The sequence below is a fragment of the Anas platyrhynchos genome, chromosome 4 (assembly GCF_047663525.1).
Source record: "Anas platyrhynchos isolate ZD024472 breed Pekin duck chromosome 4, IASCAAS_PekinDuck_T2T, whole genome shotgun sequence".
Lineage (NCBI taxonomy): Eukaryota > Metazoa > Chordata > Aves > Anseriformes > Anatidae > Anas > Anas platyrhynchos.
The window spans coordinates 63,791,915-63,811,651 of record NC_092590.1 but is presented as its reverse complement, the minus strand read 5'-3'; the positions used below and the strand labels follow the sequence as shown (position 1 = coordinate 63,811,651).

Below are 19,737 nucleotides of genomic sequence, written 5' to 3'. Positions count from 1 at the left end.
TCTTTCTACTCAGAATTGCTAGGAATTAATAACAACTGATTTCAATACATTAATTATTCAAATTTAAGACATATGTTTGTCTTTCATAAAAAGCAGTGTGCTATAAGCATGTAATATTCTGCTAAGACTATATACTGTAAGTGGTCATATATCGCATGTTACTATTTCTCATCCCTGACTGGATGAGCACAGATGGAACTAGAGCTTATAATGCCAGGAAGCTTCTAATTTTTTTCAGCAATTTTATATTACATTTTTTTCTAAAGTAACTACATGGTAAGCAGTATATCCTGCCCCATGGAAAAAAATTAAAAAGTCCAAATACATCATATTTACGGATCTTTAATTTCCCATTGCCACCACTCATTGACATTAATTTGCTTTATATGCATACACCTGTCAGTCCTCATTGCAAAGCAATGAGAGATTTGTCTCTGGTGTATTTCATTTCTAAAGATCATGGTTCTACCTGGGAGGTTCTGGAAACTCAAAACAGTAACACTGCCTCTCAGCTTAGCCCATATAAAATAAACCACTTCTTTTGAGAATCCTTAACAACTTGAAATTTGCATTCTGCAATTATTCGTGAGAATAAAACTCCAGTGATCAAACAGGCACAGAAACACATAAAGAGCATGAGCATAGCCAGAGCAAATTCACTGTTAAACTCAAGTGAATAGTCATGGAAATTTTACACGTAGTATTTGCTGCGCTCAGGTAATGAACCTTTACCCAGAGCGTTGCCTTTCCATGTCCCATTATTCATGCCAACACATTCATTAAAACAGGCCTATGCCTTTTAACATAATCAGCAACGTGCATAGGTGTGGCCTTCAAAGAGTTATTACCATAGTTTACAGGCATGCTGTTCGTAAATACAAGCAGAACTCCACTCGGTGTAAAATGCCAAGCTTCCCACAAAACATATGGTAATTTTTGCTCTGTAAAACAGATAGATGTGCTATATAATGCATAATTGCAGCACATTATATCTGAACTTCTAATTGCTTAAAACGATGCTTCGAATCATATCAACAACATTATTACCTAATTACCCTAAGGGTTAACTGATACTCCAGTGATTAAGTCTAGGTAGAGGTGGTGAAGCTATTGTACTGCCTTCATGCAGTAAAGCAAGTGGTGTGATTGCAGATGCACATATAGAATCCATAACCTGTTGATGTTTTTACCATTCAGGTATGGGGAAAAAGAAAGGTGGAGAAATGTTGGCCCAGTACCAAAAAGGAGTGTCCTGCAAGATCCCGAACGACTTCTACAGGAATAATTATTGTTTGCTCTAAAGGAATTATTTTGCTTTTACTTAATGGCGTTTACTAGTCACAATAGCATTATTGTGATGTGAAATGGAATAACATGGAAAGATTTTCAGTGCTTAAAGTGGAAACAAGAATTACGGAAGACAGTGACACTGATCTGAAAAGGCAAGTTACTATTAGAATACAAGGGATTGAGCATGTGGCATTTCATATTCCCTTTAACCAATTGCAAAAACAACAACAAAACCTACAACACTATCCTAGTTGCAAACCCAAAGGCAAAGCAGGTTTCATGCCTGCCTTGCCTATCAGCTGAAGCTGGAGTTTCTGTACCCCCTAGAAAAGGAGCTGGTTAGGAACACTGGTGCTGCTGGCTGCCTTCCTGAGGGATAAAGTGATGGTGCTCCAGATTAAATAATAAAAATAAAAAGTTTCACTCTTTACTTTTGTGGTTTCTGAACTTCTTCCTCTCTCCATGTGACTACTCTATTTAAAAATTTAGAATATTTCTTTTTGTCCAATGTGGTTATTAATATTTCAGAAATCTCTTTGTATCCTGCTCTAGGACAGATGGCAAGTCTTTCTCTGAGACAATGTTCCTCTAATGGCTGAAGCAAAACTACACAACTGCAACACCAGTCACAATAAGGTACATGAAATACTGTAAACATGCAAGGTATTGAAAGTCATCATTCTCTCAATCAATTTACTGCTTTAGCAAATAAACCTAATAAAATTAATTAGAAGAAACAAGTGCTTGAAAGTCCAAAGAAAAAAAAAGTCTGCTGCATAGGTGATGCAAGTCTGCACATAGTAATATTCAAACAAGAATAGTTGTTTTCTCCACGTATTAAGTTTTTGAAGAATGAGCACAGTGAGACTACATTTAAGGTCTATCCTTGGGTCTGCCTTAATCAGGGGTGCCCATATGTGATCTCTATTATTCACATACAATGTTTCTTTCATGTCCTGAATGCAACAGATGAGGTACACAAGTAGCCTGTGCAACCCTTCTGAACCATGAAGGATGCTCTACTCTTCAGCCAGCAGCCGTGTAATCGTGGGATCTGGATTGAATCTGCTGTACACGAGCAATCTGATTGCAAAACTACACCCAGAAATTAGATTTCCCCCGTCCCTCTTTAAGCACACACACAAATGGTACAGACAGATATGAATTAGTTTCTGTTTGGCTACCTAGGCTTGGCAAGCTGACCCTGTGGCTTAGGATCAAGCAGGATGGTTATCAGCAGGTAGTACAGATCACACATGATAGTTATGACAGCAATGCTCTAATTTATTAGATTCTTGGAAGGATACAACAATCCAGCAGGTAGTTTGCAAGTAGCCAGGCAGCCGAGTTTAAGCACACTTAGAAATCTACATTAAGTTCTAGAAATCTACATTAAGTTCTAGCTTTACTATGTCAGTCATGAGCTTGTGACTCTGCCCTGGCTAAGTACTGAACACCAACAACAGAAAGACCTTAGGGAGAAGGTCTAGCCTGATGCTTACCTTTTAGCTGTAGAGTTATGAATACTACTGATGAGTTATTCATAAAAAATAAGCCAGCTACACCCAAGTCTCATTCTTCAGGTCTGCATGATGTGGACAGGAACAACAGCCTGGCCAGGAGGCTCACTGCAAGTGGGCCTTGACAAACAGGTAGCAAAGTGGTGCCAAGGGAACCTATGTCTCATGGAAAGGACAGCCTGCTCCTGTAAAATTTATGGCTGTTACAAAGACTCTACATTACGCACTTCAGTCCTGATAAGCTTAGAAGGCCACCAAGCCCCAGTATTTTATTTCTAGAAAGGTCTCATTTTTCCAGGTCAGTGATTTTTCACTAGCCCCATAAGGCATGGAAGTGCCAGAGTTGTCTCCAGAAACATCAACTGTTCCCACAGAGGTTTATTGCCCTCAAGTGATTCTAGCTGATCCCCTGAAGTACCAAGAGTACAATTTGGCATAGATCAGTAACTTATAAGCTACAGTTTAGGAGCACGTGGCCATCTACCAGAACGTAAAAGAGATGGAAACAGTATTCTAGGAGTAGTCTTGAACTGAATATTCAGCATGAATTCAATAACCAAACCCAGAAAGAAAGGACTGGGGAAAAGAAGCACACAAGCCTAGAGAGATTTCAGCCAGTGTTTCAGAAACGTTTCTTTCACTACTATTTTTGGCTAAAAAAATAAAACCACTGAGACCTGACCAACAGGCCCTGTCCTACCTCAGCCAGTTTTGGAGACTACTGGCCATCAGCCATTTGGGGGCAACCTTGTTCCTGCCAGGGTCACCCCTCTGAGACTTTGAGAAGCCCAGGAACCACTTCTGGAAGAGAGCACCCAGCAAAATGAGGATACATGCTGGCTTGTTTACACAGCATGATTCAGGAAAGCAAGCTCTGCTTGGGAAGGAAGCAACCAAACAAAGTATCGGCTTGGTTGGAATGTCTGTTTACAGCAGATACACAACTTTTGGCAAAAAGATACGAACAAATACCATTTGAAGAGAGGAGTCCAGCTAAAAATATTGTAATGAGTTTAGAAACCTACCCCATATACTTTTTCTATAAACAAAGGAAGTGTGTATATCAAAACCAATATTTTTTTTAATCTAATCTTGCAATCCAACTGCAGGCAAAACTCCTGTTTAAGTAAGAGTACAAGAGTGGGTCCTTGTAGTGCTCTTTATTTTGTTCCTTCTCACTGTCCAGAGACTTCTATTTTTGAGACTTGATCTGCATAGTAAATCTTGTTTACATCGGAGAAGGACTGAGTTTAAGAGTTTTTTTAAAGTGGATTTATGGTTTAAATAGTAAAGAAAAAAAAAAACAGAAAACGAAGGGTTGAAAAGGTTTCCTCATAACAATGATCTAGTAAGCATCACAGCAATTTACAGAGGAGATCCGGCTTTAATACTTCACACTGACTCTCCCTCGACCCCCTCACCAGCCCCTGTCCCCCAAAGCCCCCCATCCCTTCAGCATGAAGTTTACACTTTATATTACAACGTGAAGGGGGGAGGCAGCAAGACATCCCTGGCTGTAAGCTAAGGATCAGCATGGAAAGGAAGTAGTCTTTTTTTTTTTTCCCCAGCCTCATAAGTATTGTTAGTTTGTAACAATTTTAATTGAAAACAGCTGCAACTCATTTTTTTTAAAGGGATGAAAAAAAGACTATATGAAATAAAATGACAATCAGAGAAAAAAAAAAAAAAAGAGCCTTGAATTCATTCTGAAGTCAGTGTCTGCTTAAACGGGTTCAAGGGTTTTCTTTTAAAACTGACCTTTCAATTTCAGCAAAGCGTGGTTTAAAACTAGGCTTTGAAAATACTTTACTCATGTTCCTAGAATGGCTGTGTACTATTAGTATATTTGTGGATGGAGGAATATTTCCTCAAAAATACTTTGAAACACGAGTTTATGTTTCTTCTCCACAAAGCAAACTCATTGGACAAACTCAGATTTATGTATACAATATCAGATCTGTTTGTGATACTAAGTTGCTATGTGAACAAATGTGATGTCACAACACATATTTTTATGACTAATCCATTAAAAATGCATCAGGAGGAAGAAGAAGAGAAGATTATTTCATCGGGTAGCAATGCAAGGAAGTAAAATAAGAGACTTCCATTAAACTGTAAAAATTTTGTTTTGCTTTGCTTTGCTTTAAATATTTGCTTGAATATGAATGTCTGTGTAAGCTTCCAGTTCATTTAGTAGCTCTTAAATAATCATAACATCCTTCTTTATTTTCCTTTTAATCTGCTTTAAATTTTCTTTCATCATGAAATCTCCACTTTTGAAAATTCACTATACAGTTCAGTAGGAGTTTAATATGATATGATTTGATTAAGCTGATTGTCTTTAAAACAAATATGCTAATAGTCAAGTTTTCCAGTCACCTTTAAAACACTCTTAGCCAGAAGGGCTCCACTCTCTTCTAATAGAAAGAGAGACAGGTGAATTTAATATACTATGATAGACAAAGTTCTAAAAATATAGAGGACTAAATAAACAAGTGAAAGGCTTCATGCATTTCTTTGATTATTGGCAATAAAGCAATGCCTCAAACTTTAAACTGTCAGCAACTTTAAGTGATCTATGCGCAGCACGCTATAATGCTACTGGAAAATAATTATATACAAGATATAATCACCTTTTGTTTTCTTTTAAGTGTGAGCAATTTCAAATGATTAAATATTATAATGGAAAAGGATTTACAACATCAAAGAGGAAAAAAGAGTTCTTATTGTGGATTTTTTTTTTAACATTAAGTTTTACGAAGAACAGAGAAAATATGTAAGCTAATTTACCTACATTGCGTATCTGCTACCTAGGACTTCAGAAACTGCTGATTAAGTCACAACAGGCTTCCTTCCTTGAAATGCTAAACTAACATAGATATAAAAATATTGAGATAAACTGAGTTTGAGTGAAAAGTCATGAAATCCTTGAAACCACAAACATACAAGGAAACAGCTGTATTTCAGTTAACCAGAAAGTTAGTTAACTGTGATGGAAGTAAGTAAGATTTGCCTTTATATCTGACAGAGATTATTAAACGTTGAAATATGCATTTTACTTCTTTAAAACAGGATTGTTGGTATATTACAAAATGGCACTAGACATTCCCAAGTATTATTAAGAAAGTACGTATTCATTTCCATTTAGGACAAAAATAAAATAATTTTAAAAAAAAAAGTATTACAAGACTAGATTTCTTTGAACAACTTTTAAGGAAGCTAAGGTGTTCCTGTATGCTGGTTAGTAACTCAGGCCCCCTAATTTACTTTAGATCACATAAGAATTAGCTAGGTAGTGGACTTTTGCCAGTACTTACATCATAAAACCACCCCCTGCCTGGGTGTGATTGGAATTCTTCGCCTAAGACTGACCCTGAATTTAAAAAGGCAGCTGTAGGTTCTGCCTGAGGAGCCCAGAAAGTTGCAACAAGTTTGGAGAGCAAAAGTTTGTACGTCTAGCATGGGCTGGAGTTGCTGATTCTTTACTTTCATCACTAGTGTTTCTTCCTAAAGAAAACAAGAATAACAAAGATATCCATGCTGCATCTAAATGACCTTTATTTATCACTCGGTATTTTGTCTGCTTAACACGCTGAGCACATCCTTCACTGAGGCTATTTATTCCTTCCCATCGGATGCTGACACAAACCAGAGTGGGAGCAGCGGATTTCTCAGGGAGGGTCCCTAAGCACAGAGCCACTCTCAGGACTCTTCTACCTCCCCCACGTACCATCCTCTCTGCTGCTGGTGGGGCAGGAACAGAAATGGCATTTACTGGTGCCTTCCCTGATGGTGTCTCTACCACCCCAGGGCTTTTACTGAATCACTTTTCACCTACCTGCAAGCTCTCTAGAGAAGTTACATGGATTTATTAGAAAGGTGTGCTCTACAGATGGAGGAGGAGGTAAAAGGACATGACATACAGATAGATACTCCTTAACAGGCTCTCCATCCATCTGCTGTACAACTTCACTCATTTATGTACATTTTGCTCTGCCTTCGAACTTTCACCACTGCAAGGGACGGCAGAGAATCCGACTCTAAAAGATTATCAAGGCCACTTTAATTCTATAGGAAAACAACACAATCCCAAAGGCTTTCCAGGCATGGGAATGGACGAAGGAATAAGAGCTGTAGGGTTCAATTTTTTAAAATAAATCCTCACTTGCCACTGGCTCTCTCCAGAAGTTGGGTCCAAGTGGAATCTGACAGCTTGCTACCCCCAGTCTTTTGGGCAGTTTCTTTGTAATTCCTTTCCCCTTAAGCTGCTTTACTTGTGCTCACCTACCCCCTGGGGCTCACAGAGTGCAAGCAGCCTCCCTCAGACCAGTGCCCACATTATTTCAAAGACTGCCTGAAGAGAAATGCTCAAGCAGTAAACCTCTGTCACCCAAAGCACAAGCACATTCCTCCCAGGACATAGGAGGCTCCATCGGTCTGGACTTAAGAAATTCAGAGCCAGTCATACATGTTCCAGAAGCCTTCAGCAACTGAGCACAAACACACTTGGAAGTGCAGAAAATTACGTGAAACTTCCACTCCCAACCTGCCCAAGAAGGCAGCAGGATTCTCTGCAGGCTGCCCGCACCTAGTCCCTGTAAGCGTCCCAGGGAAGTAAATTTCTAAAACATTTCTAAAACATAAAGGAAATTGTTTTAATTGGGGGATGAATGAAATGACATGAAACTAACTAGACAATACATTTCAAGGAACAACAATACGTACAGCAACGAGCTCAGAAATTAAAAAAGACAACCAGAATGTAAACACTGAACTATCACAAATTTTACTGTGAACAAATGAAAGAAAGTAACCTTGAACATAAGGCCTTCACTGACAAGGCACTATCTGTCAAAGTAAAATCCTGCTGAAACCCATGGCAGGAGGAGCGGGTTACTGCTTTTTGCTCACAACAGTCCACCCATCAGGAAAGCCTGCCATTAAACTGAAGTCCCTCTCAGCACACCTAAGCCATGCAGGAGGCAGAAGTTGTTTCACAAGTCCCTTGAAAACTTTTTGAGTGTAACATTTGTCAAGGAAAATTGGCCCAATAAAATACTAAAAGTACAGCTAAAATAATATGTGAAATTAACACTGACAGCTTTTCAGAACAGCTTCCACACAAAGCCCTGAAGGAATCACTTAATGATACACACTTCTATTCATTTGGAAAAGTCTAGAAATTATGATGCTCGTATGTACAGGAACGTAAGGATCAGAGTTGTAAGTCACTGACAAACAGTTTAGAAAAAAAATAAATAAAAAATAAACACCAATGGCTAAATGACAGCGACCACCAGCAACCAACTACTTGGGGCAAAACTGAAGAGCAGTTCCCATGGTTTGGGGAGCTGCTTCGAGTTTCCAGCCAGCCTGAAGTGTATTTAACAATTACCCAAGAGCAGTGTTTTAGGACTAGCAGCGATAAGAGTGCCAGAAACCCAGTTCCCCCGAGCAGCTAGCCAATCCGAAAGCAGGTCACATCTCGTTAGCTGTATCATATACATTAAACGTCACAGCCCCTCCATGGCTTAGCTGACAATTCAGGCATGCATGTGTGTTTTGTTTTATGATAACCTCATGTTCTCGTCAAGAATTACAATGCAGCAAACAGGTCAAGTTAAAATCCTCCACCGTGCTTCGTGACACGAATTCGGCAGGCGTTTGCCTCTATGTAATGCTATTAATTACAAAAGATGAATACTTTTGAGAAGTGTTTGCAGGGCACCACTAGGAAACTACTATGCAAAATTGCAGCCCCAAGAATGTTTGCTGCACAAACACAGCCACATGGGCAGAAATGCAGCCGGGTGCAGTCCACACACTTTTCACTTCAGCAGACCAAAAAGTGTGCTTTATTTAACCACATAAATAACAAGATGCAGCCACCACGATTATTTTTTCTCCTAAGTGACAAAAGTATTTCCCCTCTCCATTTAGCATTTTCCTTTGTGGTAGCTGATCAGGGTGCAGGAGCCAGGGTGTGTAAACCACTAACAGATTATACAAAGCATAAGCAACAGTGAATGTAGTTTACATTATTAGGTACTTTTGACAGCTATACGATAAAGTCGTGAACGGATCATCCCTCTTGCTAAAAGCAACCGCATTCCCAATGTAAACACGAATTTCTCTGTCGGCTGCTCTGGACATGTGTTCCACCTTTAAGTGCAGCTTAGGCACAAGTTTTAAAAACTCTGCTCCTGTTTTCTGCCAGCATTCATTTTTAATTTTAACGAGTTTACAAAACAAAAGCAGATAAAGGCTCGCCTCTCCCCCTAAACCTGCAACGGTTCTGGATTAGTTTTGTGCAGAAGCTGAAGAGATACCTTGCAATATTATAGCTGCAAATGCCAGCAGGACAGATCCTGAGCAAACAACACACTAGGCAAAGAAATTTCCTCAGAACAGCATTACAATCAGTCCTGAAGTGCTGTGCTGTAATTTCAAGATTTCAGCCTAAGCTGGTATCTACTCAAAGAGTTGCTCTGCATGGAAACATAATGAGGGATTACCCAATTAAACTACTAAATTAATTAGGGTTCATGCCTGCATATCCTCTACTGCCTAATGGGACGCTTCAGCTGGAATTCAGGCTGAAACCCAGCACGCTCCATGCACAGTAAAACAAGGCTGAGGGACTTACCTCTGTACGCGACTGCAGCCTCTTGTTCATTTCATATATTCGGTACTCTGGTTGCACCATGTATGGTGTGTGTCTCCTATAAAATGGGCCAAAAGGAGAAGAATAGAAAGGGTCATGTGGTGTGCTGGACATCTTGCCTGCTTGCAGCGATTCAAGCTACCCAGAGTATCACCAACATCCATACAGAGCACATGGGCTGTGTGTTCTCCACAGTACAAAGTAGCAGCAGGCGCACACACACACATACAGGCTGCACACACTGGCTGGGAACTGCTGTGGGAGCCCTCTAGAGCAGGAGGCGGCGGGGGGGGTGGGGGGGGAGCGGAGAGGAGAGGGAAAGAGAGGAGAAGAGAGGAGAGGAGCGAGCCGGGGAGGGAGCGGGAGGGAGAGGGAGAGCACAGGCTCCGGAGAGCTGGATGGCTTCAGGCACCACCGCTCGTTTTTAAAGAAGCAGTTTCTGGAGGGGTCATTTCCTGTCCACGCTGTGGACTAGTTCGAAAATATCATTTTCCTCTCCCAGCCTGACAGAGGTCCAAGGTTTGGTTTTAATTTCTCCCCGCCAGGACCCCTCGGGAACCTGGCAGCCGGGCTCGTTAGCATATAGGTGGTTTTAAAGCTGCCTGAGCCAGCCCGGGGACGCGGCGGTGCCCACCCGCGGCCTGGGGCCGCTTTGGGGCGGAGGGGGGGGGACGCGGAGGAGCCTCGGCGCTGCTTCCATACGGGGCTGCGCCACGCCTGGGGGCAGGGGGAGCTGGGGGGGACCCTACCCCTTCCCCTGTCCCTGACTCTGCCCCGGGGGGTGCTGCGTTTGGAGGGGATCCGCCCCAAAAGACGGACCCCCCCCCCCGGGGCAGGGCGCCCCCCGTCGCTACCTGAGGGCAGCCGCCCCAAGGGGCGCCCCGTGCCCTTAGGGGCTCCCCAGCCTGGCCAGCACTAATCCGGCCCCACAGAGCGGCGAGAGTGAACCCAAAAGTTCAAAAAAAATTTATATATATAAATTAAAAAAGGGGGTTGTGGGGGGGCAAGAAGCACCCCATGGGGGGAACTTGAAGCAGACTTGGGTGGAAGTGCTGGAAAGGGGCCGTCACCTCAAGGAAAAGTCCTGACAATGCAGGGAAAAACAAAATGGGCTTGTCCGCTCCTTGGGAAAGTGTGAGGGTTGGGAGGGGAGCCTACAAATTACCTGGGGGGGAAAGGGGGAAAAAAAAAGCCCTCGAAGCACAGCCTGCCTTTACACACAGCTGTAAAGTATCAGGCATTATTTACAGTGCTGAATAAATGTAAAAACAACAATAAACAGCGCTGAATTAATCTCTCATGCAAATTCATTCAAGCAAATGGAACCACTCTAGGAACAGATTTAGTTAACTAATATGATTAAGAGAGTAACAATCGGGCTGTGTTCACAGTGCTTTTCAGCTGGAGCGTTTGGCATCAGCCCTGCACGCTCGCCCATTTCGCAGATTGGGAAGTCGAGGCACGCGCCATTACACTTTCAAATTTTACGTAGTAATCCTAAAAAAATGTTGGAGCATTATCCCCCCAACTGCCAAATTAATTTTAATCCAGCCAAATGTAGGAATACTTCAAGACAGATTCGCAAATCCCAGTTTTCCTTGCCTTTTTACATTTCCATATTTGGCCAAATCTGGAAAATCCGAGTTCTCTTTGCAGGACAAAATATGAGAGGGCATCGCTTTATTCTGCTGACCACTGATCTGGATCACAATTTATCTTCGAAATACCAGTTGCTGTTTAGCAAAACTATTTCTGTACACTCTTGTGGAATAACAGTTTCCAGAAGAAGTGACGTATTGAGCTGTTTTATAGACTTCCCACAGCTTCTGTCACTAAACACGGAGCCAACAGATAATACACGGGGTATTGCACTTCTCTCCTTCAGTGCTCCCTAGCTATGCAGCAACACTACTCTGTCGCTCCAGTACCATCACCAGAGATGCTGAGTTTAATAAATAGCATGTACAATGTTTGGCTCAGGAGTGCTGCAGTGACAGTGACAGTGCTCCTCCAGTGCTCACTGACTGCATGGTAAGTCCATAAAGTGGCTACATGGCCTGGGAGAAAACTTCCCTGGGTCTTCCTGCATTGTATTCCAACAAATTCCCATCCCAGCTACCTTAAAACCCAAAAACCGAAATGATGGGAAAATTACAAAGTTACAGTGCTAACACATGCATTTATTTTAAGTATCACCTACTTAAATAAATGTCAAAAAAAAAAAAAAATCCCACCAAACTGTGGATTTTACTTTGTTTGCAAAGCAAACCTGAAGTAAAACATGTTTACCCAAGACGGGATACACTGCTTTTTATAATTAAGATGGTGGAATTTTGCACAGCTACAAAATGGTATCTGTTTTAAGGACTTTCTGACCATGATAAAAATCACTGCCTCAAGAAGTTGGACCTGCCAACAAAATTAATATTCTTCACTTTGGTGTAGGGAGGTAGAAGGGGGGCAGAGCTTGCTTTAAAACAACAACAACCACCTCTAAGTACTGAATTAGAAGGACAATTTGCTTTTATGATTTAGAACTCCAGCTACTTCCCCATGCAAGAGCCTATGTGTACAGCTCTTCTGCAATGCAAAAAATAAAAAAAAATATGCAGCGATATTTTAATAATTCCCATTGATTAACTGGCAAATTATTGTACACCTACAGCCCACCGGCAAGAACCGAGTCCCAGGGTAGGAACGTGCTAATTACAGGCTCCAGCAGCACTTCCAGTTGCCTGTTATCATCTAGACCAGCATGATGCACCGAACAGTAAAACAGAAGGTGGAATCAAAGGAAAATAAAGTTACAGGGATCCTGACGGTGTCAGTTCAATTCCCACTTGGATCATCCGCCTTTAAAGTTTGGCGTGCTCTGCAGGAGTGCGCAGCTCGGCTCTCCTGCTCCTTGGATGAAACTGCTCTGAAAGCGGAGCTGGGGTCAAAGGCAGACATCTGGCCCGAGGTTTAGGACGGCCAGTATGTTGCTTAATCTGGAAAATGAGTTTTGTAAGAAAAAAAAACAGAGGAAAACGGGAGGAATGGACTAGTTAAGTCTTCCCAAACTTGAAACCGAAGGGATTCATATGCCTGCGTATGCATGGCTACAAATCTATGAGAAAAAGTGTGTGGGCAGCATTGCATTTACACAGGCGTATACACATGTGAATACCCCCACATCTCCAAGCGCAGAGCCTTACCCAAAAGGGACCTTGAGCATCCTCAATCCCAAAGTGCTAGCCCCCACGTGGGTGCTGTGCCCACGCACAAAAGGAGGTGGCGGTGGGCTGCATGCCCTCAGTCCCCACAGAGCATGTGGAGCTGGGTGGGAGACGGGACCATCAGACCCCACTTGTGGACCTGGAGCTGGGAGTCGTGTCTCTGGCCAGGTGTGCTCCATGTGGGCCTCGGACACCCCAAGGAGCCTCAAGCCATGGAGCAACGTGCAGGCTGATGGCTGGGTGCCGTATTGCCCTCTCCTGGGCAGAAGCAGAAGGGCCCATGTAAGTCAAGGACTCCACTCTGACAGCTCTCGAGGACAATTTCCCTTCATTTCAGGGAGATGCATGGCTTTTTTGCTGTTGTTGTTTGTTTTTTCTTCCACTGCACCCCCCCAGCGTGAAACCCACAGTGCCTACACATAGCCAGGATGTGCTACAATAGCAGGACTGTTCAAACAGCCCAAAAATCAGCAGTGGAAACGTTCTCCAGAACACAAGCAGGAAGCGAAGAAGGATAAATTGGGGCAGCTCATTCATCCCTGCTGCTTGTACTCTCCCCCACATTTGGGTGCTGCCTTCTGGCTGAGGCTGTGGCTGGAGCCCGGGGATGCTCCATGCATGTGGGCACCCGTGCTGTCCCCCTCCACCCCACCAGCCAGCACCCACAGCCCTCTAACACAGCACTGCCAAAAGCACCCGCGCAACCAAGGCACGGTCCTTGCCTTGCAAAACTGACAAGCAGCTCTGAAGGCTGCACTATTTTTAATAACCACTTAGTAATAATAATAATGCAGAAAAGAGATACAGCTGTAAATAGGTGTAATTGCTGTATTTATCCCTGGTATGCATTGACTGTTCAGTCTCTGTCAGTAATCAGGTTTGTAAGGATACATTTAAGGTGGTTTGTAGCTGTTGAAAAGACTGAACAGAAGAGAATGATCTTAGTTAAAGATGCATAGCAAGTGAAGAGCTAATAACTAGAGGTATTCGAAATGAGGTTTCTCGAGGATACTCAAGTAAACTTGAATTTCTTGAAAAAATTAACCAAACTACCTTTTCAGGCTGTCCTTTGTTTATACAAAAGCCAGACAGCAGTAAAGACTTCTGATGGAGTGACCTTAGGTAAAAGAACAAAACTGTTTTCCTGAGAATGCTCATGAAGGACTAAATGAAACGTGCTTCTCAAAAGTTGGGATGCACAACAAAGAAACACCAGCAATACCCTGTCATATGTAACACACAATCACTGAGCTCAAACACAGAATTTTGACAGGTTTCAGAGATGCACACTGCCATTAATTTCTACAGCTATAGAACCTAGTGTAGCAGATGCTTGCAATTTATAAGAAATCTAGAAGCTGTAATTTGTTTGCATTAAATATTAATATAGTGAAATAAAAACACATTTGGGAAAACACTGTCCTTTCACAATTTGTGGACAGGAAACTAAATACATTTCTTGAATCTGTCGTTAAAAATATTTGCCAGACTCAGTATGCACTTCCAGACTTTTTCCATGTATGCTGCTTTTTTTTTTTTTTCCTTTTAATTGTGATTAATGTCCTCTTCTGTCATTAATAAATGACATGGTTATTTTTATCATAAACTTTTCAGTAGTCTCTATGTGAGCCCACCAAAACTACTGTGTTCCAGAGTTTATGTTGCAGCAAGAAGGGTTCACCTCTTTTCAATGTTTCAGGCTGTTTGCAAACTCAAACTTAACTTGCATGAATTCTGTATAATGATAATTCTGTATGTATGGCAATCCTAAGTATTATCTTCATCTGCTTAATGCTAGTAAGTAAGATTTTAAGTTATAGCTGTAGTGTACAACAATGGTGCTAGAAGTATCTCTGAATCGATGACAGCACAAGAGATGTTAAACCTTTTTGAGCTCTGCAGTGTGCACGAGGTCTTTGTCCATAACCAAAAAGGATTTTCAATTTTGTCTTGGAACTTTATGAATGTTCATCTGAATGCAGTCTTTGAGGAGCCTGCCCATCTGTGAGCAAGCAGGCAGCCTGCCTCACCCACACGGGACGTATAGAGCAACCTATGCCAGTTAGAGCTGGGGAAGGAAACGAGACAAATTTAAAGTGGTGCACACCATATCATGGTGTGACAGCGATGGGCCCTCTAGACATACCAACATATAACAAACAAACCAACTCATCTCCCCAGTTAAGCTATGGTAGCCCAGTGTTCGGTGCATGTTAAGTGCCTAGCACAGAGAGGATATTGGCCTGTAAGAGCTCTCAGCTGCAGAGTCTGGCTCTTCAGCTCACAAGGGAGAGATTTAAGCTTTAAGCACCAGAGGCTTCGTTTTGCTCCTCACTGTGCTGTCAGAGTGGCAGCCATCACACCATACAGCTGCAGCCTGAGCAGTGTATCTGGGGGGGCTGCATCTACCCTGCATCTCATTTGGGCATGGTAAGTGCTGTGTACATCGTAACCGTGCCAGAGGAAACAGCTCCACGTGGTGCTGGGGAGGAGAGGATGAGGTCCCAAGTGTGAAATACTCAGCCCTTGACATCCAGGATACCGCAGAACATCTGCCCGTTGACAGAACCAGATCATCTTCCAGACTAGTGAGAGCCTTTGTGTACCTTGGCTTACTGCATCTCTGAGCATGCTACGAAGGCTGCTCTCCAGAATCCAGCAGCTTTGACAACACTTCTGTCTTGTTTTCTTCCATCTCCTTTTTTCATTGCTGACTTCATTTCCCTCGTTTTCCTCCGTACCACCCATACCTACCCAGCACCCGTCTCCATTGGTCCTTTTCCCTGAACCATGTGCTTGCCTTCACAGTTTCTCACCCCACCCCATCGTTCTCTCCTGCCCTCTGCTATCTGCTGCTGAAGGTTAGGGTGGATTGCCACTGGAGGCTGGCACTGCAAAGTGCTGTTTGAAGCAACTGGGGTTCTTCACCCAAAGTGCTCAACAAGTCTAGCTGAGTGTGTTTTCCTTGAAGGAAGCTTGAAGAGCTGATACTGAGGATGGTGAATCCAGAGCAGTCAAGCACAGAACAGAAAAGGATGAAATTCCTGTCATTTGCCTCTTGCAGCCACCTCCCAGCAGCTGAGGAAGCAAGCAGCCTGCAGTGGCACAGAAGACAGTTCTGTGATGTGTAACATTGGCGGATGGCCAACAAAAATCCAAAGATGTAGTGGGGGAGGCCTGGTAGACCGTCCCTCCAGCTAGACATCAGGCAGGCCAGCAAAATCCAAGCCTCTTTCTGACGCATTCATTTCCCTTAAAGACAAGCTCAACATGAATTAAATGCAGGTGGCACAGACACTCAGCTCTAACATATTAAGCAATGTGTTTTTCAAAATCAGTATAGAATCACCCTTCAATATATCCTAAGAAATAAGCAACGCCATACTCCAACACAGTCTTTTAGCAACCCTTCCTCCCTACCTTGTCCTCACTAACACATGGCAGGATAGCCTGTCACAGATTACAAACTAGGCCTGAGAAAGGGAATGGATGGGTGAACATGAAAGAGCTGCTCCTTTTGGCTAGCATTTCCCCAGAATGTTCTAGTCCTACCTAGAGCAACTGAATATTCATTCCACTCCCCTAACCCCCCAGTCCTGATTTACCTGTTACACAGCTCACCCACTGCTCAACTTTCAGCATATTTCAATTAGTTGAAAGCTTACTTCTTAAAGGACTCAACTGGGAGCACTCAGCTTTGGAGGAATTTCAGTTGAGTGCTAATTAGCAACTAGCTGACTGTCAACTTTTCTTCTTCGAAGAGAGGGAAGGGCTGGTGATTCCCTTCTGAATTACCTGGCAATCAAATACACATTGAAATTTATTCGTTAACTTATAATAATCATCCCAAGCCCTTCTTTGGCAATTTTCATCTTCAAAGCGCTTTACAAACATTCATGGAGACACTGTGGTGATCACTAAGAAAGACACAACGATGCAACTTCCTGCATGTGGGCATCTCTCCCCATTTTGCAGGTGGGGAAGGTAAGGCAGAGATCAATGATAGAAAAGGAGTGGCAGAAATGTGGTCATTAACCTGAGGTTTGGGTTTGGATCCTGTGCAGTGCAGACACACACTGCTCCAAACTGCAAGCAGAACAAGCAACAGACAGACAGGAGAACTGGTATGAGAGGGAACAATGCACAGAGAAATTCTGGTACCAAGGTGGCATGAATTTGACATTTGGTTTGTGTAATTAGGCCTTTATCCTTCAAGTGATCCATGCTCCCAGAGCCTGTACTGCATCCAGCTCTGAACCTGCAGCTATGCCTTACTACAACGCACGCAGTGCCACTCTGTTTCACTTAATTATTTTAACACCAGCTCTCAAACAATGTTGGAAAAAAACTATGTTGGAAAATAATGTCTCTTGTACAGATTTTGCTGGAGTCTTTTGTTTCCTGTTTCTAGCTTATTCTCCCTTCTTTATAAAGATTTGATTTTAAACATAAACCTTTGAACTTCCAAAACACAAGCCAAAACCTGCCAGGAAATGAAAGCATGCTGAATATGATCCATTTCAATTCTGGATTTCACTGTTACAGGTACTGTCTCCAATGTTGTATTTTGTACACTCAGTAGTTGAAAAATGTATAGTAGTTGAAATATGCATACAGTTACCTGTATGCATATTTTGTAGGCACAACAGATACATATATTTTTTAATTTGGCCTTTAAAATTTAAGTATACGTTATTGATTTAAATTTTGTACTTTGAAATGTTACCATGCTCTGCAGTGCTTGAATTTTGCCAAGGCCTTGTACGGCTGCATAAATGTGACTGAAATAACCAGGAGTTTTGCTTGGAAAATCTGATTATGCTGCAAGAGCAAAATGTTCCAGCTTATGAGGGCGAAAGACTGGCTATGCCTCTCCTTTTAGTGAATAATGATTTTGCACAGAAAAGTAGAGTCTAAGCAAAATATATACTGAATAAATCTTTATCTCATCTATGTTATATATTCCGTTCCTTCTCCATCTCGTACCATATAGTGCCCCCCAAAACTGACCACATATGTAATTCAGTCTTTAAACCACACCAGACACATTTTATACATCTCTGACATACACATATTCCAGGGAGCATGGAAAGATGCTGACATCTCTGCCGAAGCAGCAGATCTGAGCTGCCCCTGACTTGTGACTCAGCCCAGCTCAGGAGCTGCTGCCTCGCTCAGAGACAGGTTGGCACCTACCAGCTGCTCCACGGCAGCAGCTCCAGCTCCCACCTCCTGCTCTCGTCAGTAGCTTTGGTTTGGGTTAAAACTATGCATTCTGCTCTCTGTTGTCTCCTCAGCATCATTCTATCCCATGGATGCGTGTGCAGCCATGTTTCCCATTTCCACTGCTGCATTAACAACCTGCAGTTTTAGCAACATTGCAATGTTTTGTGTACAAAGTACAGCAGCTTGTGGAATTTTATCTACATTTGTCCATATCTTTGCTTGTGAAGATCAGAGTTTGAAGGTTATTGATTAGAAAGCTTTGTTTCTAATTAGACAAACAGAAAAAACATCCAGCGTATTTCATTTCTGCTTGACACCATACCCAGAAAACTAGCACAACACATTGTCTCTAGCAAGCCTTCACCAGAGCAAGCGCCCTAATGAATATCGCCTTGATTTCAACATCTGGCTCATATTAAATAAAACTACAGATGTGAATCCAATAAAGATAGAAATTTTGGAGGGGACATAAAAGGCTTTAAATTAACCTGCAAGATGTTTGTGTTAATTTATAAAAGAAAAAAAAAAATTACCAGAGGACCTGCAGTCAAACTTTCCTGATCCTTACCTAGAAAGAGTAGGACAACAATACCAATACCAATTATTTTAAACCAACTTTTAAATCCATAGTGTAATATAAGATATGAACTTTCAAATGGAGCTGAAGCATTACAATTCTAACCCACAACATTCTAGGCTTCTGCATTTTAAAATTAAAATCTTAAGATTTGGGACAAAAGGCAAATGAATTTGTGTGAGAAGGGACATTTAGTCAGATAAATTATTAACATACTAAGGACAATCACAAGGTTGTTTCACATTAATGACATGAACACTGAAAAGTTTCTTAAGTCTTCATTCAATCTTTGTATTTCATGTATATATGCTGCAATCAAACCCCACCTAATAATTTTCGTTACATAGAGATCAAAACAAAGGAGGTGTTCACAAGCCTTCGGTTAAGTCTACACTGAAATTTGCCATTAAAACAACATTAAAATCCAATCATTCCACATTTTGATGAACTGAATTTAGATTTTCCAAGCTGCCTGGCACTACGGGTCAGAGCAGAATTAAACGTTGTCAGTTATACCCAGGTTCATTGTCAGTTTTCTAGTGGAGTTATAAAACCATTAAAAACACAATGGGATGGAGGTATCAGAATAAGTATCTAAACAGTATGTGTAGCCAAGTTTATGGAGGTGCCTGTCTATGGGTTGTCTACCTTGCTGCTACCATTCACTTTTCAAGGCAGACAGCAGCTGGTACGTTTCTGATCTGCAGTCACACCTTCACTTTGCAGGTCACGCTTTTCCTAAGTAGTTTCTGGGAGCACATCTGATTACAAGTAAGTCAAATCCAATTCTTCTTTTTGAAGAATTCCATATTTAAGCTTTGTTTTTATTAACTGTTACAGAGGAAACACTTTAAAATAATGTTCCCCTGTAGGAAACTTGTCCAGACTAATTTTTGTATGTTCACCGCTGTTACTTTCACATTTCCCAGAATGTCTTAATTGTAAATATATTCACTATGGCACAATTTTAAGCCTTTGCCACTTTGGAAACTCTAAAATTCAAATTCACGTTAATTTCCTTGATTCAAAATAATCAAATTGAGTCACTATGGGAAGATCTTACAGCATATCTTGTCTAAAGCAAATGCAAGTTCCCCATTTTTTAGGGAAAACTGCAAGCTTTTACAAAGATATAATTACACTTGTCCTTACAGTCTCTGAGAGTGTGGCAATGTGGTGATAACATAAAAACAGAGACTCCTCTGCCTCTTCTTCCAAAATTTCCACTTCCATGTATTTGTC

General features: G+C 41.8%; 1 protein-coding gene across 12 annotated transcripts in view; it reads right to left on the bottom strand.

Annotated features, from left to right (window-relative positions):
- LDB2 (LIM domain binding 2) overlaps positions 1 to 19,737 on the bottom strand; it is a 373,131-nt gene that overhangs the window by 208,248 nt on the left and 145,146 nt on the right. For 3 of the 12 annotated variants that reach the window (XM_072037749.1, XM_005016980.6, XM_021270532.4), the window contains exon 1: positions 9,457 to 10,015. In XM_072037749.1, the coding sequence (XP_071893850.1) occupies positions 9,457 to 9,588 (132 nt within the window). In that variant the 5' untranslated portion in view covers positions 9,589 to 10,015. The other 9 variants (XM_005016977.5, XM_005016983.6, XM_013097020.5 and 6 more) reach the window with 6 other exon arrangements.